The sequence below is a fragment of the Bufo bufo genome, chromosome 6, assembly GCF_905171765.1.
Source record: "Bufo bufo chromosome 6, aBufBuf1.1, whole genome shotgun sequence".
Taxonomy (NCBI): domain Eukaryota; kingdom Metazoa; phylum Chordata; class Amphibia; order Anura; family Bufonidae; genus Bufo; species Bufo bufo.
Genome location: NC_053394.1, coordinates 23415389 through 23437962, shown reverse-complemented (window position 1 = coordinate 23437962; position 22574 = coordinate 23415389). Strand labels below are relative to the sequence as shown.

Sequence of the window (22574 nt, the reverse complement as noted above, 5' to 3'; positions counted from 1 at the left end):
CTATTTAGGGGAGGGGGATCTGTGGATGGCACTATTTAGGGGAGGGGGATCTGTGGATGGCACTATTTAGGGGAGGGGGATCTGTGGATGGCACTATTTAGGGGAGGGGGATCTGTGGATGGCACTATTGAGGGGAGAGGGATCTGTGGATGGCACTATTTAGGGGAGGGGGATCTGTGGCTGGCACTATTGAGGGGAGAGGGATCTGTGGATGGCACTATTTAGGGGAGGGGGATCTGTGGATGGCACTATTTAGGGGAGGGGGATCTGTGGATGGCACTATTGAGGGGAGAGGGATCTGTGGATGGCACTATTTAGGGGAGGGGGATCTGTGGATGGCACTATTTAGGGGAGGGGGATCTGTGGATGGCACTATTGAGGGGAGAGGGATCTGTGGATGGCACTATTTAGGGGAGGGGGATCTGTGGATGGCACTATTGAGGGGAGAGGGATCTGTGGATGGCACTATTTAGGGGAGGGGGATCTGTGGATGGCACTATTTAGGGGAGGGGGATCTGTGGATGGCACTATTGAGGGGAGAGGGATCTGTGGATGGCACTATTTAGGGGAGGGGGATCTGTGGATGGCACTATTGAGGGGAGAGGGATCTGTGGATGGCACTGTTTAGGGGAGGGGGGGATCTGTTGATGGCACTGTTTAGGGGAGGAGGATCTGTGGATGGCACTGTTTAGGGGAGGGGGATCTGTGGATGGCACTATTTAGGGGAGGGGGATCTGTGGATGGCACTATTTAGGGGAGGGGGATCTGTGGATGGCACTATTTAGGGGAGGGGGATCTGTGGATGGCACTATTTAGGGGAGGGGGATCTGTTGATGGCACTATTTAGGGGAGGGGGATCTGTGGATGGCACTATTTAGGGGAGGGGGACCTGTGGATGGCACTATTTAGGGGAGGGGGGTCTGTGGATGGCACTATTTAGGGGAGGGGGATCTGTGTATGGCACTGTTTAGGGGAGGGGGGATCTGTTGATGGCACTGTTTAGGGGAGGAGGATCTGTGGATGGCACTGTTTAGGGGAGAGGGATCTGTGGATGGCACTATTTAGGGGAGGGGGATCTGTGGATGGCACTATTTAGGGGAGGGGGATCTGTGGATGGCACTATTTAGGGGAGGGGGATCTGTTGATGGCACTATTTAGGGGAGGGGGATCTGTGGATGGCACTATTTAGGGGAGGGGGATCTGTGGATGGCACGGGGGGGGGGGGGGGCATACATTTTTTTTGCTATGGGGCCCATGCATTTCTAGCTACGCCCCTGAGCGGATCGACAGAGATTTGAGGTATCGGACCCCCCGCTGATCAGCTAGTGACGGCCTAACCTGAGGATAGACCATCACTTAATAAAAGATGGACAACTCCTTTAACATACCAAAATATACTAAAGGAATGCAGAAATATCCAGCAACACAAGAAGTGTCTGTGGCGTAAATATCACCCCGAGGGGCAGCCTGCGGCGCAGGGGTCATCACTCTGCTGTTTGTGGCTGCTCTTCTGCACCCCTCAGCCTCTGCACTAGGCATAGCATGGTGAATATTGTTCTTCTAAAGTGTTCCTTTAAAGAGCACCTCTCAGCAGGAGCAACCCTACTCAATGAGGCATACTGCTTGGTAGTGCTGATCCTGCTTATGAAAATGATACTTGTCTTGTGAAAATCGTTTCTGAGAAACAACTGCTTCAGTGCACCAAGGTGAGGAGCCTAGCCCTTCGGTGCACTTCAGGTCCTCCGGTTTTCACAAGACAGTATCGTTTTAATGAGCAGGATCAACCCTATCAGGCAGCATGCATATTTTTAAAAAGGTTGATCCTGCTGACAGATGCAGTCATAATCTTAGTGAAAAGATGTCCAGCGTGTCAGCAATTTTTGTAGGCACTGTAATAGCAAAACTACTGCCCTGTTAATCCCCCCCCCCCCCTCCCGTTCTCAATGACATCACCACAAAACTACAATACCCCATCCGCACACAGTGAAGAGGAGAGCGTACGGAACATGCATGTTTAATTCTTATAAACTGAGAAGGTGACCAGGAGACCATTTTCTCCAGAATGAAGCGACGGATCGCTAAGAGGAAGGCATCATTACATTCTGCTGAGCTGGCGCTGCCAGGGATTGTGCTGGCTACACATACTGCCCCCTGGTGGTAACTTTTTGTAGTTTAACATATGTAAGTGATTTCCTCTTGCCAACATACTGTGCAGCACAAGGGACAGCTCCAGGATAATGTGAGCGACGCCGTCACAGTGTCATATGCAGCACCCCAGAAGGACTACTGCAAAGGGTTAATTGCTGCTACTGAAATGTTATTGAGATAAAAGTTAAATGTTGCGATTTATTGTGTCTTATATACTTAATAACAAAGTATAGGTAACCAAACAGTTTAAAAAAAGTAAATAAAATATGCAGACTCTTTAGGTTGCTAGGGTGGTTGACCGGGTCCACCCCTGGTTAGTTAGTGAGGCTGCTAGTTTGAGCTGAGCAAAGGAGAAGACCGGTGTGTGTGTGTGTGTGTGTGTGTGTGTGTGTGAAAGCTCCTGTTATCTAGGCCCAAGTTCAGAGAACCTTCATCTCTGGAACTGCAGCTGCAAAGGATGAAACTCAGTACCCCTCAGAGCAGGAGATAAGAAGGTCCAAAACCTAACAGGCCTTGCAAGGTATTCGCATGTTTATGGCTCAAGAGACTTTACTGCTGTGGAAAGGTATATTGCTTTGGCACCTACCAAACTTTGAAAGAGACCGGCCATCTGTATGTAAAGTCGGCACCCCCCCCCCCCCTGCCTCGGAACTGCACAAAGAGTTAACAAGGATCTAACTGCAGTTCTGATGAGAGACTGCAAAGTGTCCTTAGAGGAAGAGACAGGGAGAACTACAACTAGGGCTACAGCGAGCCACTATTTTTGTAATCGAGTACTCTAATAACATAAAAATAACATTTTTCTTTATAAAAACTCATCAGCCCCACCCCCCGTGCCATCAGCTCCCCCCCCATGCCCTCAGACTCCCCCCTAGTGCCATCAGCTGCCCTCTCAGTGCCGTCAGCTGCCCCCTCAGTGCCATCAACTGCCCGCTCAGTGCCATCAACTGCCCCCCAGTGCCACCACGTTCCCCCAGTGCCATCAGCTGCCCCATCAGTGCCATCAGCTGTCCTCCAGTGCCACCAGGTTCCCCCCCAGTGCCATCAGCTTGCCCCCCAGTGCCACCAGCTGCCCCCTCAGTGCCATCAGCTGCGCCCTCAGTGCCATCAGCTGCGCCCTCAGTGCTACCAGGTTCCCCCAGTGCCACCAGCTTCCCCCCCCAGTGCCACCAGCTTCCCCCCCCAGTGCCATCAGCTGCCCCTTCAGTGCCATCAGCTGTCCTCCAGTGTCACCAGGTTCCCCCCAGTGTCATCAGCTGTTCACAACATAAAGATAATTAAAATAACATTTTTCTTTATAAAAACTCATCAGCCCCCCCCCCCCCGTGCCATCAGCTCCCCCCCCCCCATGCCCTCAGGCTCCCCCTCCAGTGCCATCAGCTGTTCCCCAGTGCCACCAGGTTCCCCCCAGTGCCATCAGCTTGCCCCCCCAGTGCCACAAGCTTGCCCCCAGTGCCATCAGGTGCCCCCCAGTGCCACCATCTCCTCCTCCTAGCCCTTTCCCTAGCGCCAGTCATATAAAATACTCACCTCTCCTGTAGGGGCGCTGCTCCACAGCTCATCCTCATGCTCATCTTCTCTGCGCGCTGCACTGGGACCTGACGTCACACAGTGTCGGGTCATATTGCGCGCTTACGTGCACTATATCCTGACGATGTGTCAGGAGGAAAGTGCGGTTCGGGGCGGCGGGTGACCACGGAGCGGCGAGTAATAGCAAGCGCTTCACTCACGCTCCCTGTTCATCTGACACAAACGAATCCTCAGTGCAAAAAATTTGCATCAAGGATTTTTTGGGTGTCGAATTACTCGATTCAATCAAGTAATTGCTTCAGCCCTAACTACAACTACCATCATTGTTGCTGCCTATAGACTGTTATTGGGAGAAGTCTGCATTGTGCACTACTACTCCCATCTTCAAGTCGGTAATGAAAGACTTTATTTATTGCAACCCGCGACCTGGTTATTGACTCCACGTACAGCGGCTGACCCTCTCCAACCGCATCCCTGCCTTGCACCCAGTCAAACTGTTCACTGTCAGGAGCCCCAATAGCAGGGTGTGCCCCAAGGGAAGAAAGGGTGTGCCCTCCATTCAATGCATGGCCCCAGGGAGTACCGGAGGGAAAACTGCCACTGTGAACTGTGAGTTGCAGCACCCCTCTCAGGGCCACAACCACCACTCCCATCCTCTGCACATATATTATGGATCAGTAGAGTGTGCACCAGTGATGACATTTCCCTTCCCTGGGGCCAATCCCATTTCTCGTTTTGGACTGGGACAAGCTCATCCACAACTTTGGACACTTTGCAGCAATTGACGTCGCCCTGTAACCCCAGCCTATGCAAGGTACGTCAGATCACACAAGGATTGCATTGTCCCTAGTTGCAAAGGGATTGCTGCATACAAGGGGTTAACAAATTAGTTCTAATCTCCATCGTACAAAATTCGCTGGATATTAACTATGAAATGCAATTTTAAAATTGTCCACCAGATGTCAGCATGTCTTTGTTTTTCCTCCCCCCGCCTTCCGAGAGCCAGAACTTTTTTTTTTTAAATTTTCCATTCACAGAGCCGTCTGAGCCTTTTTTTTCTGGGGCGAACGGTATTTTTTTAGCGGCACCATTATTTAATGTTCCATATAACGCAATGAGAAACTGTAAAATGATTTACATGATTATTATTATTGACATAATTTTATTTTTAATTTTTAATGTTTTTTATTTTTTGTTAGTCTCCATAGGTGCCTTGAACTTGCAATTACTTAAAGGGAATCTGTCACCTGCTTTAACCATTTTTAAGCTGGCACCATCGCTATGTGGACTAAAGTACCTTGTTTCCAGCAGTCTTCTTTTTACTTGATTTCGTTTTGTAGTTTTGATATAAAAGCGCTTTTTCTGATATTCTAATTAGGGTCCAAGGAGCCCAGAGGGGCGTTTTTTTCCCTCTCCGGAGCCCAGTGATGCCCCCCTGCAGTGCCCAGCCCGCCTTAATTTGAATTCCAAGAATGCCTCCTGATCATCAGATAACCTCCCACAGCCCGGCAAATGGTTCCGCCCCCTCCCCACGTCATAGTCTACCTTATAGAAATGCCCCGTCCTTCTTCCTGTCTGCGGCCCGAAAACTCGCGCAGGCGCAGTACCGTCTGCGGCCTGCGCGATCATCAACGTCCTGAGGGCAGCAGCGCTCAGGTCACATCACTGGGCTCGGCGCATGCCCAGTGAGACTTTTGAGGCTGCTGCCCTCAGGAGGTTGATGATCGCACAGGCGCAGGCCGCAGGCGGTACTGCGCCTGCGCGAGTTTTCTGGCCGCAGACAGGAAGAAGGACGGGGCATTTCTATAAGGTAGAATATGACGTGCGGAGGGGGCGGAACCATTTTCCGGGCTGTGGGAGGTTATCTGATGATCAGGAGGCATTCTTGGAATTCAAATTAAGGCGGGCTGGGCACTGCAGGGGGGCGTCACTGGGCTCCGGAGAGGGAAAAAAACGCCCCTCTGGGCTCCTTGGACCCTAATTAGCATATCAGAAAAAGCGCTTTTATATCAAAACTACAAAACGAAATCAAGTAAAAAGAAGACTGCTGGAAACAAGGTACTTTAGTCCACATAGCGATGGTGCCAGCTTACAAATGGTTAAAGCAGGTGACAGATTCCCTTTAAGACAGGGAAGGCATGAAAGAGCGCAGTCTCAAGTCTCAGCAGGCATCTTGCATTAGATTAAGCTTAAAAGTTGGTATAGGGGAGGCTTAAAGTTTTGCCTCTGGGAATCTTAAATGTGCATTAAAAAAGTCCCCAGAAACTTGACAAGGTCATCGCACCTACTGCGGGATGGATGAACCAAAGAGACGTCTACAATTCACGGCAGACATCAAACTCACCAGAATTTCTCCGGACGACCACATTCCCCAGAGCTGGTAGCACTGCGGGACATAAAGAGGCAAAACCATCATTATGTCATACAATAAAAATGACCTCACTGAGGCATGAGGTACACAATACCTCGGTATCCAGTGTGCTGAAGTCTGCAGTGATAATAATCGTAATACTCACCGACAGCCAAAACTGCAAGAAGCAACAAGCAGCAATAGCAACTGTTCAGTCCTGGCATCTCTGTGGAGAAGAGACGACGAGTAAAAGGCAAGCAAAAAAAAAACACCCAAAAAACACCACATACAGTGAGCGGCCAATTCTGTGGCATAAAAAAAAGTCTCAAATTATGGAGAACGCCACATTTGCGGCATAATTTAAACCGTTTTGCATTCTACTTTTCAAAAGTGATGGGGCGGGGCCTTCAAAGCCCAAATAATCAGGCCAGTAACATTGTCTCCACAGCCAAAAGTCATCTGCCCCTTTAACAGTGCTGCAGTGCATTCAGAAAGTCTTCAGACCTTTCACTTTTTTCACATTTTGCTCTTTGTGCTAAAATAAAAAATATATTTTCTCCATCATTCTGCACCCAGTTCGTCATAATTAGAAACTGAAATTTTTTTTTTTTAAATATTTGTTAATTTATTTAAAAGGAAAAACTAATTTCTCACATGGACATAAGTATTCACACCCTTTACTCAGGACATTGTTGAAGCCCCTTTGGCAGTGATTACAGCCTCCAGTTTTCTTGGGGATGATGCCAAAAGGTTTGCACACCTGGATTTGGGGATTTTCTGCAGATCCTCTCACGCTCTATCAGGTTAGACGAGGGCCGTCAGTGGACAGCCATTTTCAGGTGTCTCCAGAGATGTTCCATTGGGTTCAGGGCTCTGGTCGGGTCCCTTCAAGGAAGCCGCTCCTGTGTTGTCCTGGCCGTGTGCTTAGGATCATTGTCTTGTTGGAAGGTGAACCTTCGGCCCATTGTGAGGTCCAAAGCTCTCTGGATCAGGTTTTCATTAAGAATATCTCTGTACTTTGCTCCACCCCTGACCAGTCTCCCTCTCCTCCCAGCATGACGCTGCCACCACCATGCTTCTCTATAGGGATAGAACTGGGCAGGTGATGAGCGGCTCCTGGTTTCCTCCAGACACAACACTTAGAATTGAGGCCAAAAAGTTCAATCTTGGTTTCTTCAGACCAGAGAATCTTGTTTTTCAGTCTGAGTTAGATGATTTTATTGTAAACTTCAGGCGGCTTTCATGTCTTTCACTGAGGAGAAGGTTCTTTCTGGCCACCCCACAGATTGGTGGAGGTCTGAAGCTCTTTCCTCCTCATGGCTTGGTCTTTGCTCTGATGCATTGTCAGCTGTGAGGTCTTATATGGACAGGGCTGAATCTTTCCACGTCATGTCCAATCAACTGAATTTACCACAGGTGACTCCAATCAAGGTGTAGGAACATCTCTAAGATGATCCAGAGAAATGGGAGGCCCCAGTGCTAAATGTCAAGTCTCATAGCAAAGGGGCTGAATATTTATGTCCAGGCCAGATTTTAGTTTTTCCTTTTTAATAAATTTGCAAAAATTTCTAAAATTCTGTAGACCATTTCACATTATGAGGGAATGAGTTCAGAATTATAGGGATTTTTTTTTCCGCACAAGGAGCAACAGAAGAAAATGTGAAGAAAGTGAAAGGGCCTGAAAACTTTCCAAATACACTGTATGTAAGTGCCCCTTGTGAGCCAATGCCATCATACTACGGGTTCTACTACAGCCTTAGACAAGAAGAAAAATGGTACCTGGACCCTTGGAAAACAGGTTCTTAGATAGTCGCACTTGGATAGTTGCCAGGTAAACCAGCAGGGCATTTCCCTCACCGAGTCTCATGTGGCCCACAAGCTATTAGCATTGGGGGACCCTTAGGTAGAGAATGTCACCTGGTTACTAACATGTGCTTTTCAGGAAATGCTGGTTCGTGAGGTGGAACCAGTGAGAACACAATCAAGAATGCATGAACAAGACCGCATCTTATTACAGAGCACCTGGGCTTCATGCCAAGCTGCCTGGGAGCCAGAAAGTGAGAGCAGAGGATTGTTTTATACTGTATCTATTCATGAGAAGTCATGTATAATAGATGGCGGCAGTCATGCCTGGAAGTCTACATATAATACAGCATTTCCCCTTTAAGAAAAAAAGCCTGGAATAATAGGCTTTCCTGGTCTCTTATAGAGGAGACATCCACTAACGGCAGGTATAGGGATTGTCAGGGTACGTCCACAAGGGGGCAGAATGTCTGCAGAGTGGTCTGCACTGAAACCCAAATAGGCATGTGCAGATTTGTCATGGATTTTGTTGCAGATTTCAAAGGCTGAAATCTGCGGTTGATATCCGCAGCACATCCTGGACTTCATCCACACCGCCGGTCAATTTATGCAGCAGATTTTTTTGGCAGCGTGTGGAAGAGATATCTTATAATCTCCTGCTTTTTGCTGTTGCTGTAAAACGCTGAGGATTTGCAGCACCTAAATCTGACACTGGGGGCATTCTGACTCAATAAAGGGCACTGTGGCTGACACTGGGGCATTGTGGCTCAATAAAGGGCACGGTGGCTGACACTGAGGCATTGTGGCTCAATAGAGGGCACTGTGGTTGAAAAAAGGGCACAGTGGCAGACACAGAGATTGTGGCTCAGTAAAGGGCACTGTGGCTGACACTGGGATATTGTGGCTCAGTAAAGGGCACTGTGGCTGACACTGAGGCATTGTGGCTCTATAAAGGGCACTGTGGCTGACACTGAGGCATTGTGGCTCTATAAAGGCGCACTGTGGCTGACACTGGGGCATTGTGGCTCTATAAAGGGCACTGTGGCTGACACTGGGATATTGTGGCTCTATAAAGGGCACTGTGGCTGACACTAGGGGCATTGTGGCTCAATAGAGGGCACTGTGGTTGAAAAAAGGGCACAGTGGTAGACACAGAGATTGTGGCTCAGTAAAGGGCACTGTGGCTGACACTGTGGCATTGTGGCTCAGTAAAGGGTACTGTGGCTGACACTGGGGGCAATGTGGCTCAATAAAGGGCACTGTGGCTGACACTGGGGCATTGTGGCTCAATAAAGGACACTGTGGCTGACACTGGGGCATTGTGGCTCAGTAAAGGGCACTGTGGCTGACACTAGGGGCATTGCGGCTCAGTAAAGGGGACTGTGGCTGACACTGGGATATTGTGGCTCAGTAAAGGGCATTGTAGCTGACACTGGGGCATTAAGGCTCAATAAAGGGCACTGTGGCTGACACTGGGGAATTGTGGCTCTATAAAGGGTACTGTGGCTGACACTGGGGCATTGTGGCTCTATAAAGGGCACTGTGGCTGACACTGAGGCATTGTGGCTCGATAAAGGGTACTGTGGCTGACACTGGGGCATTGTGGCTCTATAAAGGGCACTGTGGCTGACACTGGGGCATTGTGGCTCAATAAAGGGCACTGTGGCTGACACTGAGGCACTGTGGCTCAATAAAGGGCACCGTGGCTGACACTGAGGCATTGTGGCTCAATAAAGGGCACTGTGGCTGACACTGAGGCATTGTGGCTCTATAAAGGGCACTGTGGCTGACACTGGGGCATTGTGGCTCAATAAAGGGCACCGTGGCTGACACTGAGGCATTGTGGCTCAATAAAGGGCACTGTGGCTGACACTGAGGCATTGTGGCTCTATAAAGGGTACTGTGGCTGACACTGGGGCATTGTGGCTCAATAAAGGGCACCGTGGCTGACACTGAGGCATTGTGGCTCAATAAAGGGCACTGTGGCTGACACTGAGGCATTGTGGCTCAATAAAGGGCACCGTGGCTGACACTGAGGCATTGTGGCTCAATAAAGGGCACTGTGGCTGACACTGAGGCATTGTGGCTCAATAAAGGGCACTGTGGCTGACACTGAGGCATTGTGGCTCTATAAAGGGTACTGTGGCTGACACTGGGGCATTGTGGCTCAATAAAGGGCACTGTGGCTTAGTAAATGGCACTGTGGCTGACACTGAGGAATTGTGGCTCTATAAAGGGCACTGTGGCTGACACTGGGGCATTGTGGCTCAATAAAGGGCACTGTGGCTGACACTGGGGCATTGTGGCTCAATAAACAGCACTGTGGCTGACACTGAGGCATTGTGGCTCTATAAAGGGTACTGTGGCTGACACTGGGGGCAATGTGGCTCAATAAAGGGCACTGTGGTTGACACTGGGAGGCTTGCAACTCAATAAAGTCCACTATGGCTGACATTGGGGGCATTGTGGCTCAATAAAGGACACTGTGGCTGACACTGGGGGCATTGTGGCTCAGTAAAGGGCACCGTGGCTGACACTAGGGGCATTGCGGCTCAGTAAATGGGACTGTGGCTGACACTGGGATATTGTGGCTCAGTAAAGGGCATTGTAGCTGACACTGGGGACATTGTGGCACAATAAAGGGCACTGTCACTGACACTGGGGCATTAAGGCTGAATAAAGGGCACTGTGATTCACACTGAGGCATTGTGGCTCATTAAAGGGCACTGTGGCTGACACTGGGGCATTGTGGCTCAATAAAGGGCACTGTGGCTGACACTGGGATATTGTGGCTCAATAAAGGGCACTGTGGCTGACACTGGGGCATTGTGGCTCAATAAAGGGCACTGTGGCTGACACTGGGGCATTGTGGCTCAATAAAGGGCACTGTGGCTGACACTGGGGCATTGTGGCTCAATAAAGGGCACTGTGGCTGACACTGGGGCATTGTGGCTCTATAAAGGGCACTGTGGCTGACACTGGGGCATTGTGGCTCAATAAAGGGCACTGTCGCTGACACTGAGGCATTGTGGCTCTATAAAGGGCACTGTGGCTGACACTGGGGCATTGTGGCTCAATAAAGGGCACTGTCGCTGACACTGGGGCATTGTGGCTCTATAAAGGGCACTGTGGCTGACACTGGGGCATTGTGGCTCAATAAAGGGCACCGTGGCTGACACTGAGGCATTGTGGCTCAATAAAGGGCACCGTGGCTGACACTGGGGCATTGTGGCTCAATAAAGGGCACTGTGGCTGACACTGAGGCATTGTGGCTCAATAAAGGGCACCGTGGCTGACACTGGGGCATTGTGGCTCAATAAAGGGCACTGTGGCTGACACTGGGGCATTGTGGCTCAATAAAGGGCACTGTGGCTGACACTGGGGCATTGTGGCTCAATAAACAGCACTGTCGCTGACACTGGGGCATTGTGGCTCAGTAAAGGGGACTGTGGCTCACACTGGGGCATTAAGGCTCAGTAAAGGGCATTGTAGCTGACACTGGGGGCATTATGGCTCAGTAAACAGCACTGTTGCTGACACTGGGCGCAATGTGGCTCAATAAAGGGCACTGTCACTGAAACTGGGGGCATTGTGGCTCAGTAAACGACACTGTGGCTGACACTGGGGAATTGTGGCTCTATAAACAGCAATGTGGCTGACACTGGGGCATTGTGGCTCAATAAACAGCAATGTGGCTGACACTGGGGGATTGTGTCTTAATAAAGGGCACTGTGGCTGACACTGGGGAATTGTGGCTCTATAAAGGGCACTGTGGCTGACACTGGGGCATTGTGGCTCTATAAACAGCAATGTGGCTGACACTGGGGCATTGTGGCTCAATAAACAGCAATGTGGCTGACACTGGGGGATTGTGTCTTAATAAAGGGCACTGTGGCTGACACTGGGGAATTGTGGCTCTATAAAGGGCACTGTGGCTGACACTGGGGGCATTGTGGCTCTATAAAGGGCACTGTGGCTGACACTGAGGCATTGTGGCTCGATAAAGGGTACTGTGGCTGACACTGGGGCATTGTGGCTCTATAAAGGGCACTGTGGCTGACACTGGGGCATTGTGGCTCAATAAAGGGCACTGTGGCTGACACTGAGGCATTGTGGCTCAGTAAAGGGCACTGTGGCTGACACTGGGGCATTGTGGCTCAATAAAGGGCACTGTGGCTGACACTGAGGCACTGTGGCTCAATAAAGGGCACCGTGGCTGACACTGAGGCATTGTGGCTCAATAAAGGGCACTGTGGCTGACACTGAGGCATTGTGGCTCAATAAAGGGCACTGTGGCTGACACTGAGGCATTGTGGCTCTATAAAGGGTACTGTGGCTGACACTGGGGCATTGTGGCTCAATAAAGGGCACCGTGGCTGACACTGAGGCATTGTGGCTCAATAAAGGGCACTGTGGCTGACACTGAGGCATTGTGGCTCAATAAAAGGCACTGTGGCTGACACTGAGGCATTGTGGCTCAATAAAGGGCACCGTGGCTGACACTGAGGCATTGTGGCTCAATAAAGGGCACTGTGGCTGACACTGAGGCATTGTGGCTCAATAAAGGGCACTGTGGCTGACACTGAGGCATTGTGGCTCTATAAAGGGTACTGTGGCTGACACTGGGGCATTGTGGCTCAATAAAGGGCACTGTGGCTTAGTAAATGGCACTGTGGCTGACACTGAGGAATTGTGGCTCTATAAAGGGCACTGTGGCTGACACTGGGGCATTGTGGCTCAATAAAGGGCACTGTGGCTGACACTGGGGCATTGTGGCTCAATAAACAGCACTGTGGCTGACACTGAGGCATTGTGGCTCTATAAAGGGTACTGTGGCTGACACTGGGGGCAATGTGGCTCAATAAAGGGCACTGTGGTTGACACTGGGAGGCTTGCAACTCAATAAAGTCCACTATGGCTGACATTGGGGGCATTGTGGCTCAATAAAGGACACTGTGGCTGACACTGGGGGCATTGTGGCTCAGTAAAGGGCACCGTGGCTGACACTAGGGGCATTGCGGCTCAGTAAATGGGACTGTGGCTGACACTGGGATATTGTGGCTCAGTAAAGGGCATTGTAGCTGACACTGGGGACATTGTGGCACAATAAAGGGCACTGTCACTGACACTGGGGCATTAAGGCTCAATAAAGGGCACTGTGATTCACACTGAGGCATTGTGGCTCAGTAAACGACACTGTGGCTGACACTGGGGAATTGTGGCTCTATAAACAGCAATGTGGCTGACACTGGGGCATTGTGGCTCAATAAACAGCAATGTGGCTGACACTGGGGGATTGTGTCTTAATAAAGGGCACTGTGGCTGACACTGGGGAATTGTGGCTCTATAAAGGGCACTGTGGCTGACACTGGGGCATTGTGGCTCAATAAAGGGCACTGTGGCTGACACTGGGATATTGTGGCTCAATAAAGGGCACTGTGGCTGACACTGGGGCATTGTGGCTCAATAAAGGGCACTGTGGCTGACACTGGGGCATTGTGGCTCAATAAAGGGCACTGTGGCTGACACTGGGGCATTGTGGCTCTATAAAGGGCACTGTGGCTGACACTGGGGCATTGTGGCTCAATAAAGGGCACTGTCGCTGACACTGAGGCATTGTGGCTCTATAAAGGGCACTGTGGCTGACACTGGGGCATTGTGGCTCAATAAAGGGCACTGTCGCTGACACTGGGGCATTGTGGCTCTATAAAGGGCACTGTGGCTGACACTGGGGCATTGTGGCTCAATAAAGGGCACCGTGGCTGACACTGAGGCATTGTGGCTCAATAAAGGGCACCGTGGCTGACACTGGGGCATTGTGGCTCAATAAAGGGCACTGTGGCTGACACTGGGGAATTGTGGCTCAATAAAGGGCACTGTGGCTGACACTGGGGCATTGTCGCTCAATAAAGGGCACTGTGGCTGACACTGGGGGCATTGTGGCTTAGTAAATGGCACTTTGGCTGACACTGAGGAATTGTGGCTCTATAAAGGGCACTGTGGCTGACACTGGGGCATTGTGGCTCAATAAACAGCACTGTCGCTGACACTGGGGCATTGTGGCTCAGTAAAGGGGACTGTGGCTCACACTGGGGCATTAAGGCTCAGTAAAGGGCATTGTAGCTGACACTGGGGGCATTATGGCTCAGTAAACAGCACTGTTGCTGACACTGGGGCATTGTGGCTCTATAAAGGGCACTGTCACTGAAACTGGGGGCATTGTGGCTCAGTAAACGACACTGTGGCTGACACTGGGGAATTGTGGCTCTATAAACAGCAATGTGGCTGACACTGGGGCATTGTGGCTCAATAAACAGCAATGTGGCTGACACTGGGGGATTGTGTCTTAATAAAGGGCACTGTGGCTAACACTGGGGCATTAAGGCTCAATAAAGGGCACCGTGGCTGACACTGGGGGCAATGTGGCTCAATAAAGGACACTGTGGCTGACACTGGGGTATTGTGGCTCAATAAAGGACACTGTGGCTGACACTGGGGGCAATGTGGCTCAATAAAGGACACTGTGGCTGACACTGGGGCATTAAGGCTCAATAAAGGGCACCGTGGCTGACACTGAGGTATTGTGGCTCAGTAAAGGGCATTGTAGCTGACACTGGGGCATTGTGGCTCAATAAACAGCAATGTGGCTGACACTGGGGCATTGTGGCTCAATAAAGGGCACTGTGGCTAACACTGCGTACATAGAAATCCCATAAAATCTATCTATTATGGTAAATTCCCTTGGTTGGAGTTGAGATATTCCAGGCAATTCAAATTCATTGTGTGCACACATACAAAAAATTCCATATTTTTTCCAGAATATGGAATTTCTAGTCGCCCACTAAAAATTATTGTTGAAGGACAAAGCTCATTGTGATAAATGGGAGCAGCCAGTATGGTGGTAGGCAGATTGGAGTATAAAATGTTGCTTTACAATCTGTTGGCCAAAAGAAAAAGAAAGAAAAATAATTTTCTGAAGTTTTCTAATATACTTGGATTACAATTCTCAACCATATTCAACACTTCCGCTTGCTTTCAGTGAACAAGAGCCTTCTTCTTCTATATCAAGAAGCTGAAAATACTGTATTCAGTCTAAGCAACCCCCTGTCAGCTAAGCACAGGGTCAGCACAAATCTTTCTCTTGTCCTGATACTTTGCTACAATGTATCAGCACAGGTTGTATCAGACTGTGGGGCTCACAAAGCATTGTCCAGACTGGATCACAAAGGTGCCAATTTCCTAGCTATGAGAAATCTGTAAAGCTTTCTAGTCTTAACAAGAATGGTCAGTTCACTGACAGCAAGCTGGGAGTTTGAAAATACTGAGAAAATGAAACACAATGTATATTAGAAAGTTGTAGAACTTTTTATAATCTTTGGATACAGAAGTTGAGACAATCTCAGAGGTCAGAGGTCTGGTCGGGAATTGCTATGTAAACAGTAGGTTCTGTGACCCTGGCGGTCTCGCTGCTCCATTCCTGTCTTGCTCTGTCTCTCTCTCTCTCTGCTGCCTCCTTACCGTCTCCTTCCCTCTTTCCAATCCCCAACACACATCTACCCCCATCCTCATCCTCTCCAGGTCCCAATCCGGTAGGTGAAGCCCACACTTACTGCTCTGTCTCCCGGATCTCGGCTTCTCTCCTCCTGTCCTGATGTCTCTCCTTCGTTCCTCTGTCCCCTTCTCTGCTCCCCTTCGATTCCCTTCTTTATTTGTCTTTTGTCCAATATTCCTGAATTAAAGGCCGCACCCAGACACAAAAAAATGTGAGCACTTGGGCAGCTGCTTGGCCTTGACACAGGGTCTGCATGTACTCATATGTCAGTATATACGGCATCTACATGTCACACCTACACTATGGATAATAGGAATGTCTTCACTATGGATCCAACGAGTACTATAGCTGCTTCTGTACTGGGCTCGGGTAGGGGTTTTAAGAGAAGGCAGTTCCACTGAATCTGAAAAAGCTTAAAGGGAACCTGTCAGCAACGTTACGCCGACCTCACTGAGGGCAGCATAAAGTAGTGACAGAAATGCTGATGTCAGCGATGTGTCAGTCATCATCTAAAAGTAAGTGGTTGCCGAGAACCAGCATCATAATCATTGCAGCTCAGGCCTTGAAAAGAGTCAAACCTACCTGAGAAGAGTCCTGATTATTCCTCATCTCCTGCTCTCTCACCCATCTGCTGATGATTGGCAGTTCTCTCCTAGAGAGAGAGGGAGAAAACTAGGTAGAAGACAGGACTACATGAATAACCAGGACTCTTCTCAGGTGGCCGGGATTCTCTTCCAGGCCCAGTCTGCAATGATTGTGATGTTGGTTCTCGGCAACCACTTAGGCCTCTTTCACTCGGGCGTCGCGGGTGACGGCCAGATGTGTTCAGGGTGCATTGCAGGAAACATACGCAAGTAGGCACGCAATTGCAGTCAGTTTTGTCTGCGATTGGGTTCCGATTTTTTAAGTTTATTCCGCGCGAGTGCAATGCGTTTTGCAAGCACGTGAGAAAAAACTGAATGTGGCACCCAGACCCAAACCCGGAATGGAAAATAATAGCATTCTTTAATACAGAATGCAAAGTGAAATGTCACTTGAGGGTTAAAAAATACTAAAAACATTACTCACCTCATCCACTTGATCGCGCAGCCGGGATCCTCTTCTTTGTTTTCCTGAAGGACCTGCAAAAGGACCTTCGCTGACGTCATGTGGTGAGCCCGGTGATGTCAGCGCAGGTCCTGCTGAATGAAGATAGAAGGACCTTCCATGGTATAATGGAAAATAATAAAGTAAATGGGGTCCCGGGTCGCACATCCCTCGTCTCCTTAGCAACCACGCGTGAAAATCGCATCGCATCCGCACTTGCTTGCGATTTTCACGCAGCCCCATTCATTTCTATGGGGCCTGCGTTGCGTGAAAAATGCAGAAGATAGAACATGCTGCGATTTTCACGCAACGCCCAAGTGATGCGTTAAAAACATCGCTCATGTGCACAGCCCCATTGAAATGAATGGGTCCGGATTCAGTGCGGGTGCAATGCATTCACCTCACGCATTGCACCCGCGCGGGAAAACTCGCCCGTGTGAAAGGGGCCTTTCTTTTAACTTTTAATTGACAGACCTCTGAAATCAGCTCACCTGTCTCTACTTTATGCTGCCGTTAGTATGGGCAGCACAAAGTTGACGACAGGATCCCTTTAAAGGGGTTAGCCGACCATTAAAACACATAAAAACAGCAGCGAATGTTATAAAATAGCAAAAAAGACTCCAGTACTTACCTATCCAATCCCCTGCTGATCCAGCACAGACAGCTCTATTATCAGTAGCTCAGCATCTTCATCTTCAGAGGCAGCCGGCTCAGCACACCACATACCTGAGGGAGCAGAGAGAGAGGCAGGGCTGAGCACGTGTTTTCACCACAGCACATTTACTGAGGTGGACACAAAAAGGCTGCTCTATAGAAACAGCAGGTGGCGCTATACTAACATTATTCCTGCAATATCTGGGGATAGAAGCATTTTATTCAATAAGAGTAAATACAAAAAATGATTCTTAGAATGTCCTGGCTTATCCTGTACTGATCCTGAGTTACATCCTGTATTATACTCCACAGCTGCACTCACTATTCTGCTGGTGGAGTCACTGTATAAATACATTACAGATCCTGTACTGATCCTGAGTTACATCCTGTATTATACTCCACAGCTGCACTCACTATTCTGCTGGTGCAGTCACTGTGTACATACATTACTTATCCTGTACTGATCCTGAGTTACATCCTGTATTATACTCCAGAGCTGCACTCACTATTCTGCTGGTGGAGTCACTGTGTACATACATTACTTATCCTGTACTGATCCTGAGTTACATCCTGTATTATACTCCACAGCTGCACTCACTATTCTGCTGGTGCAGTCACTGTGTACATACATTACTTATCCTGTACTGATCCTGAGTTACATCCTGTATTATACTCCAGAGCTGCACTCACTATTCTGCTGGTACAGTCACTGTGTACATACATTACATTACTTATCCTGTACTGATCCTGAGTTACATCCTGTATTATACTCCAGAGCTGCGCTCACTATTCTGCTGGTGCAGTCACTGTGTACATACATTACATTACTTATCCTGTACTGATCCTGAGTTACATCCTGTATTATACTCCACAGCTGCACTCACTATTCTGCTGGTGCAGTCACTGTGTACATTACATTACTTATCCTGTACTGATCCTGAGTTACATCCTGTATTATACTCCACAGCTGCACTCACTATTCTGCTGGTGCAGTCACTGTATAAATACATTACAGATCCTGTACTGATTCAAAGTTACATCCTGTATTATACTCCAGAGCTGCACTCACTATTCTGCTAGTGGAGTCATTGTGTACATACATGTTACAGGGCTGAGATTCAGCCTCGTTTTGATATTTATGTTAGATACAAGATTTGCAGTATCTGGACTCTGTCATTAGAGATGGCCTTGCGGTTCACCCGGCGGTCGTTTCACGCCAAACATGTGAAAATATGGCGATCTACGCCGGTGCCATATTCTTTTGCATTGCGCTGAACTTTGACCCATGACACATCCATCAGGTGGAACAGGACAGCCAATTTAGATGTTTTAGCACATGGACATACCCCCTTCCTTATAAAAGAACCCGATTTGGCAGCAATTTTACATTCTATGTTTTGCCAGTGTAGGGAGAGGTTGCTGTGTGGAGCAGGACAGGCTGTTAGGGACACCAAACGCTGGCTAATAGGGCCACAATAGTCATTTTAAGGACTGGTATAGGTGTGCTATCAATATGTGTGATACACAGAGGGGTGCGATATACTTATAATATACTTTCTAACATAGAAAGTATATTATAGTGCATTTGTTTTGTGCAGCAGTTGTGTGCGGTTCTGCTGCGATACTGCAGGTATATAGAGGGACAAACGCTATTGGAACAACTAATTGCAACGGGTGTGATATACCTGTTGCCCCCCAAAAAACTGATTGAGGGGTGTGATATACCTTCTTCCACAAAATACTGATTGAGGGCTGTGATATACCTGTTGCCCCAAATAAACAGGGTGGTGTAATATAACTGCTGTGGCAAAAAAAAAAAATTGAGGGGTGTGATATACCTGCTTCCACAAAAGACTGATTAAAGGGTTCGATGTACCTGCTTCCACCAAATATTGATTGAGGGGTGTGATATACCTGCTTCCACAAAATACTGATTAAGTGTAATTTTTTATTAGCTGCTTGTGACAGCAACATTAATTGCGCTATACTTCCTGTATAACGTTTGCGCATCCTAAAATTATCTGTGACATTCAGTGTACTTTTTTCATAGACACTGCGGACAGCGACATTATCTGTGCTACATCTCCTGTTTAACGTGTGCGCATCCTAAAAATATCTGTGACATTCTGTGTACTTTATTTGCGCATACACTTACAAAACCTGCGCTACTGTACGTGTGACATACTTGCAAGCTTATATACCATTTAATATGTGCAAGGCGAGCAGTAGGGGACGGGGAAGTGGCCGTGCTGCTGATGGTGCACGCAGAGGCCGTGGCCCTGGGCGCGGTGAAACTGTGCCTGCTGCCAGAGCACAAGAAACACACTCATCCACGATACCTAGCTTCATGTCCCAGTTTGCAGGGCGGCGCAGGACACCACTCTCGAAGTCAGACCAGTGCGACCAGGCGGTCGGTTGGATTGCAGCAGATAATTCTTCCAGTCGGTTAAGCACCACCCTGTTTTCCACAAAGTCCAGTCTCAGTAGCCAAGAGTCTGGTCAACAGAATCCTCACCCTGATCCTCCTTCCTCCCGCCATGGAGAGTCTTGGCAAACAAGCGATCTCACACTCGGATATTCCGAGGAGCTCTTTTCATCGCCATTCGTTGATTTGGGCCTCTTGACAAGCCCGCTTGAAGAGGGACATGAGGAGATATTGTGCCCTGATACCCAAACTCTTAAGAATCCACAAGAAGATGACGGTGGGGAACGACAATTAGTGTTTAACAAGGTGGATGACGATGATGAGACACAGTTGCCAATAAGTCAACCACAATTAGTGTCTCAAGAGGTTCATGATGAGGATGAGACACAGTTGTCAATAACTAAGGTTGTTGTTAGGTCAACAAGTCAGGAGGATAACTAGAGTGAAGTGGAAGAGGAGGTGGTGGACGATGAAGTCACTGACCAAACCTGAGAAGGCGGCAAGCCGAGCAAGGACAGCAGTACAGAGGGGGAGGGATCCGCAGCACCGCAACAGGCTGGACAGGGGTGGCAAAAGATAGAAGACGGGCCACACCAAACAGGCCCGCAACTGTTCCCCGAAGCACCCCCTGCGGCAATCTCCCTTGTAATGGGGTAGGTGTTCCGCAGTCTGGCGCTTTTTTGAGGAAAGTGCGGACGATAAAAGAATTGTCATCTGCAACTTGTGCGGTACCAAAATGAGCAGGGGCGTGAACACTAACAAACTCACCACCACCAGCATGATCTGCCACATGGCATCAAAGCACCCTAATAGGTGGGCTGAACGCCTGGGTCCACAATCAGTGTCTGCGAGTCACACTACTACCTCCTCTTCCCCTGTGTTACATGCTGGCCAATCCCCTGTCCAAGACGCAGGCCCAGATGCCTCCCGCCATGCACCTGGACATTGGAAAGCACCATCAGCTAGCACGTCCACTTCTGTGTCCCAGCGCAGCGTACAGATGTCCATATCCCAGGCCTTTGAACAAAAGCGTAAAAACCCAGGCACCCACCCACAGGCCATAGCACTAAATGCGCACCTTTCCAAATTGCTGGCCCTGGAAATGTTGCCATTTAGGCTTGTGGACACTGAGGCTTTCCGCAGCCTGATGACGGTGGCCATCCCACGTTACTCTGTGCCCAGCCGCCAATATTTTTCACGGTGTGCAGTCCCAGCCTTACACCATGTTTCCCGTAACATCACCCATGCCCTGACCAATGCAGTTATTAACGACTGACACATGGACAAATGCTTTTGGCCAGGGACACTACATTTAAAGGGGTTCTGCAGTTTTTTTAAACTGATAGTCTACAGTTAGGTCCATAAATATTGGGACATCAACACAATTCTAACATTTTTGGCTCTAAACACCAACCCCAATGGATTTGAAATGAAACGTACAAGATGTGCTTTAACTGCAGACTGTCAGCTTTAATTTGAGGGTATTTACATCCAAATCAGGTGAACAGTGCAGTAATTACAACAGTTTGCATATGTGCCTCCCACTTGTTAAGGGACCAAAAGTAATGGGACAGAATAATAATCATAAATCAAACTTTCACTTTTTAATACTTGGTTGCAAATCCTTTGCAGTCAATTACAGTCTGAAGGCTGGAACGGATAGACATCACCAGATGCTGGGTTTCATCCCTGGTGATGCTCTGCCAGGCCTCTACTGCAACTGTCTTCAGTTCCTGCTTGTTCTTGAGGCATTTTCCCTTCAGTTTTGTCTTCAGCAAGTGAAATGCATGCTCAATCGGATTCAGGTCCGGTGATTGACTTGGCCATTGCATAACATTCCACTTCTTTCCCTTAAAAAACTCTTTGGTTGCTCTTGCAGTATGCTTTGGGTCATTGTCCATCTGCATTGTGAAGCGCCGTCCAATGAGTTCTGAAGCATTTGGCTGAATATGAGCAGATAATATTGCCCGAAACACTTCAGAATTCATCCTGCTGCTTTTGTCAGCAGTCACATCATCAATAAATACAAGAGAACCAATTCCATTGGCAGCCATAAATGCCCACGCCATGACACCACCACCACCATGCTTCACTGATGAGGTGGTATGCTTAGGATCATGAGCAGTTCCTTTCCTTCTCCATACTCTTCTCTTCCCATCACTCTGGTACAAGTTGATCTTGGTCTCATCTGTCCATAGGATGTTGTTCCAGAACTGTGAAGGCGTTTTTAGATGTCGTTTGGCAAACTCTAATCTGGCCTTCCTGTTTTTGAGGGTCACCAATGGTTTACATCTTGTGGTGAACCCTCTGTATTCACTCTGGTGAAGTCTTCTCTTGATTGTTGGCTTTGACACACATACACCTACCTCCTGGAGAGTGTTCTTGATCTGGCCAACTGTTGTTAAGGGTGTTTTCTTCACCAGGGAAAGAATTCTTCGTTCATCCACCACAGTTGTTTTCCGTGGTCTTCCGGGTCTTTTGGTGTTGCTGAGCTCACCGCTGCGTTCCTTCTTTTTAAGAATGTTCCAAACAGTTGTTTTGGCCAGGCCTAATGTTTTTGCTATCTCTCTGATGGGTTTGTTGTGTTTTTTCAGCCTGATGATGGCTTGCCTCACTGATAGTGACAGATCTCTGGATCTCATCTTGAGAGTTGACAGCAACAGATTCCAAATGCAAATAGCAGACTGGAAATTAACTCTGGACCTTTTATCTGCTCATTGTAATTGGGATAATAATTGGGAATAACACACACCTGGCCATGGAACAGCTGAGAAGTCAATTGTCCCATTACTTTTGGTCCCTTAACAAGTGGGAGGCACATATGCAAACTGTTGTAATTCCTGCACCGTTCACCTGATTTGGATGTAAATACCCTCAAATTAAAGCTGACAGTCTGCAGGTAAAGCTCATCTTGTTCGTTTCATTTCAAATCCATTGTGGTGGTGTATAGAGCCAAAAATTTTAGAATTGTGTTGCTGTCCCAATATTTATGGACCTGACCTTATCCTCTGGATAGATCATCAGCA

General features: G+C 48.5%; 1 protein-coding gene across 1 annotated transcript in view; it reads right to left on the bottom strand.

Moving 5' to 3' along the window:
• The window catches only part of MFAP5 (microfibril associated protein 5), a 29215-nt gene extending 13637 nt beyond the window's left edge, over positions 1-15578 (bottom strand). Inside the window, exons 1-3 of the mRNA XM_040437720.1 lie at positions 15442-15578; positions 6195-6254; positions 6023-6064 (exon numbers count right to left, since the gene is read on the bottom strand). Of these exons, the coding sequence (XP_040293654.1) occupies positions 6023-6064; positions 6195-6252 (100 nt within the window). The 5' untranslated portion in view covers positions 6253-6254; positions 15442-15578. The remainder of the gene's footprint in view (positions 1-6022; positions 6065-6194; positions 6255-15441) is intronic.
• Between the last annotated feature and the right edge of the window lie 6996 nt (positions 15579-22574).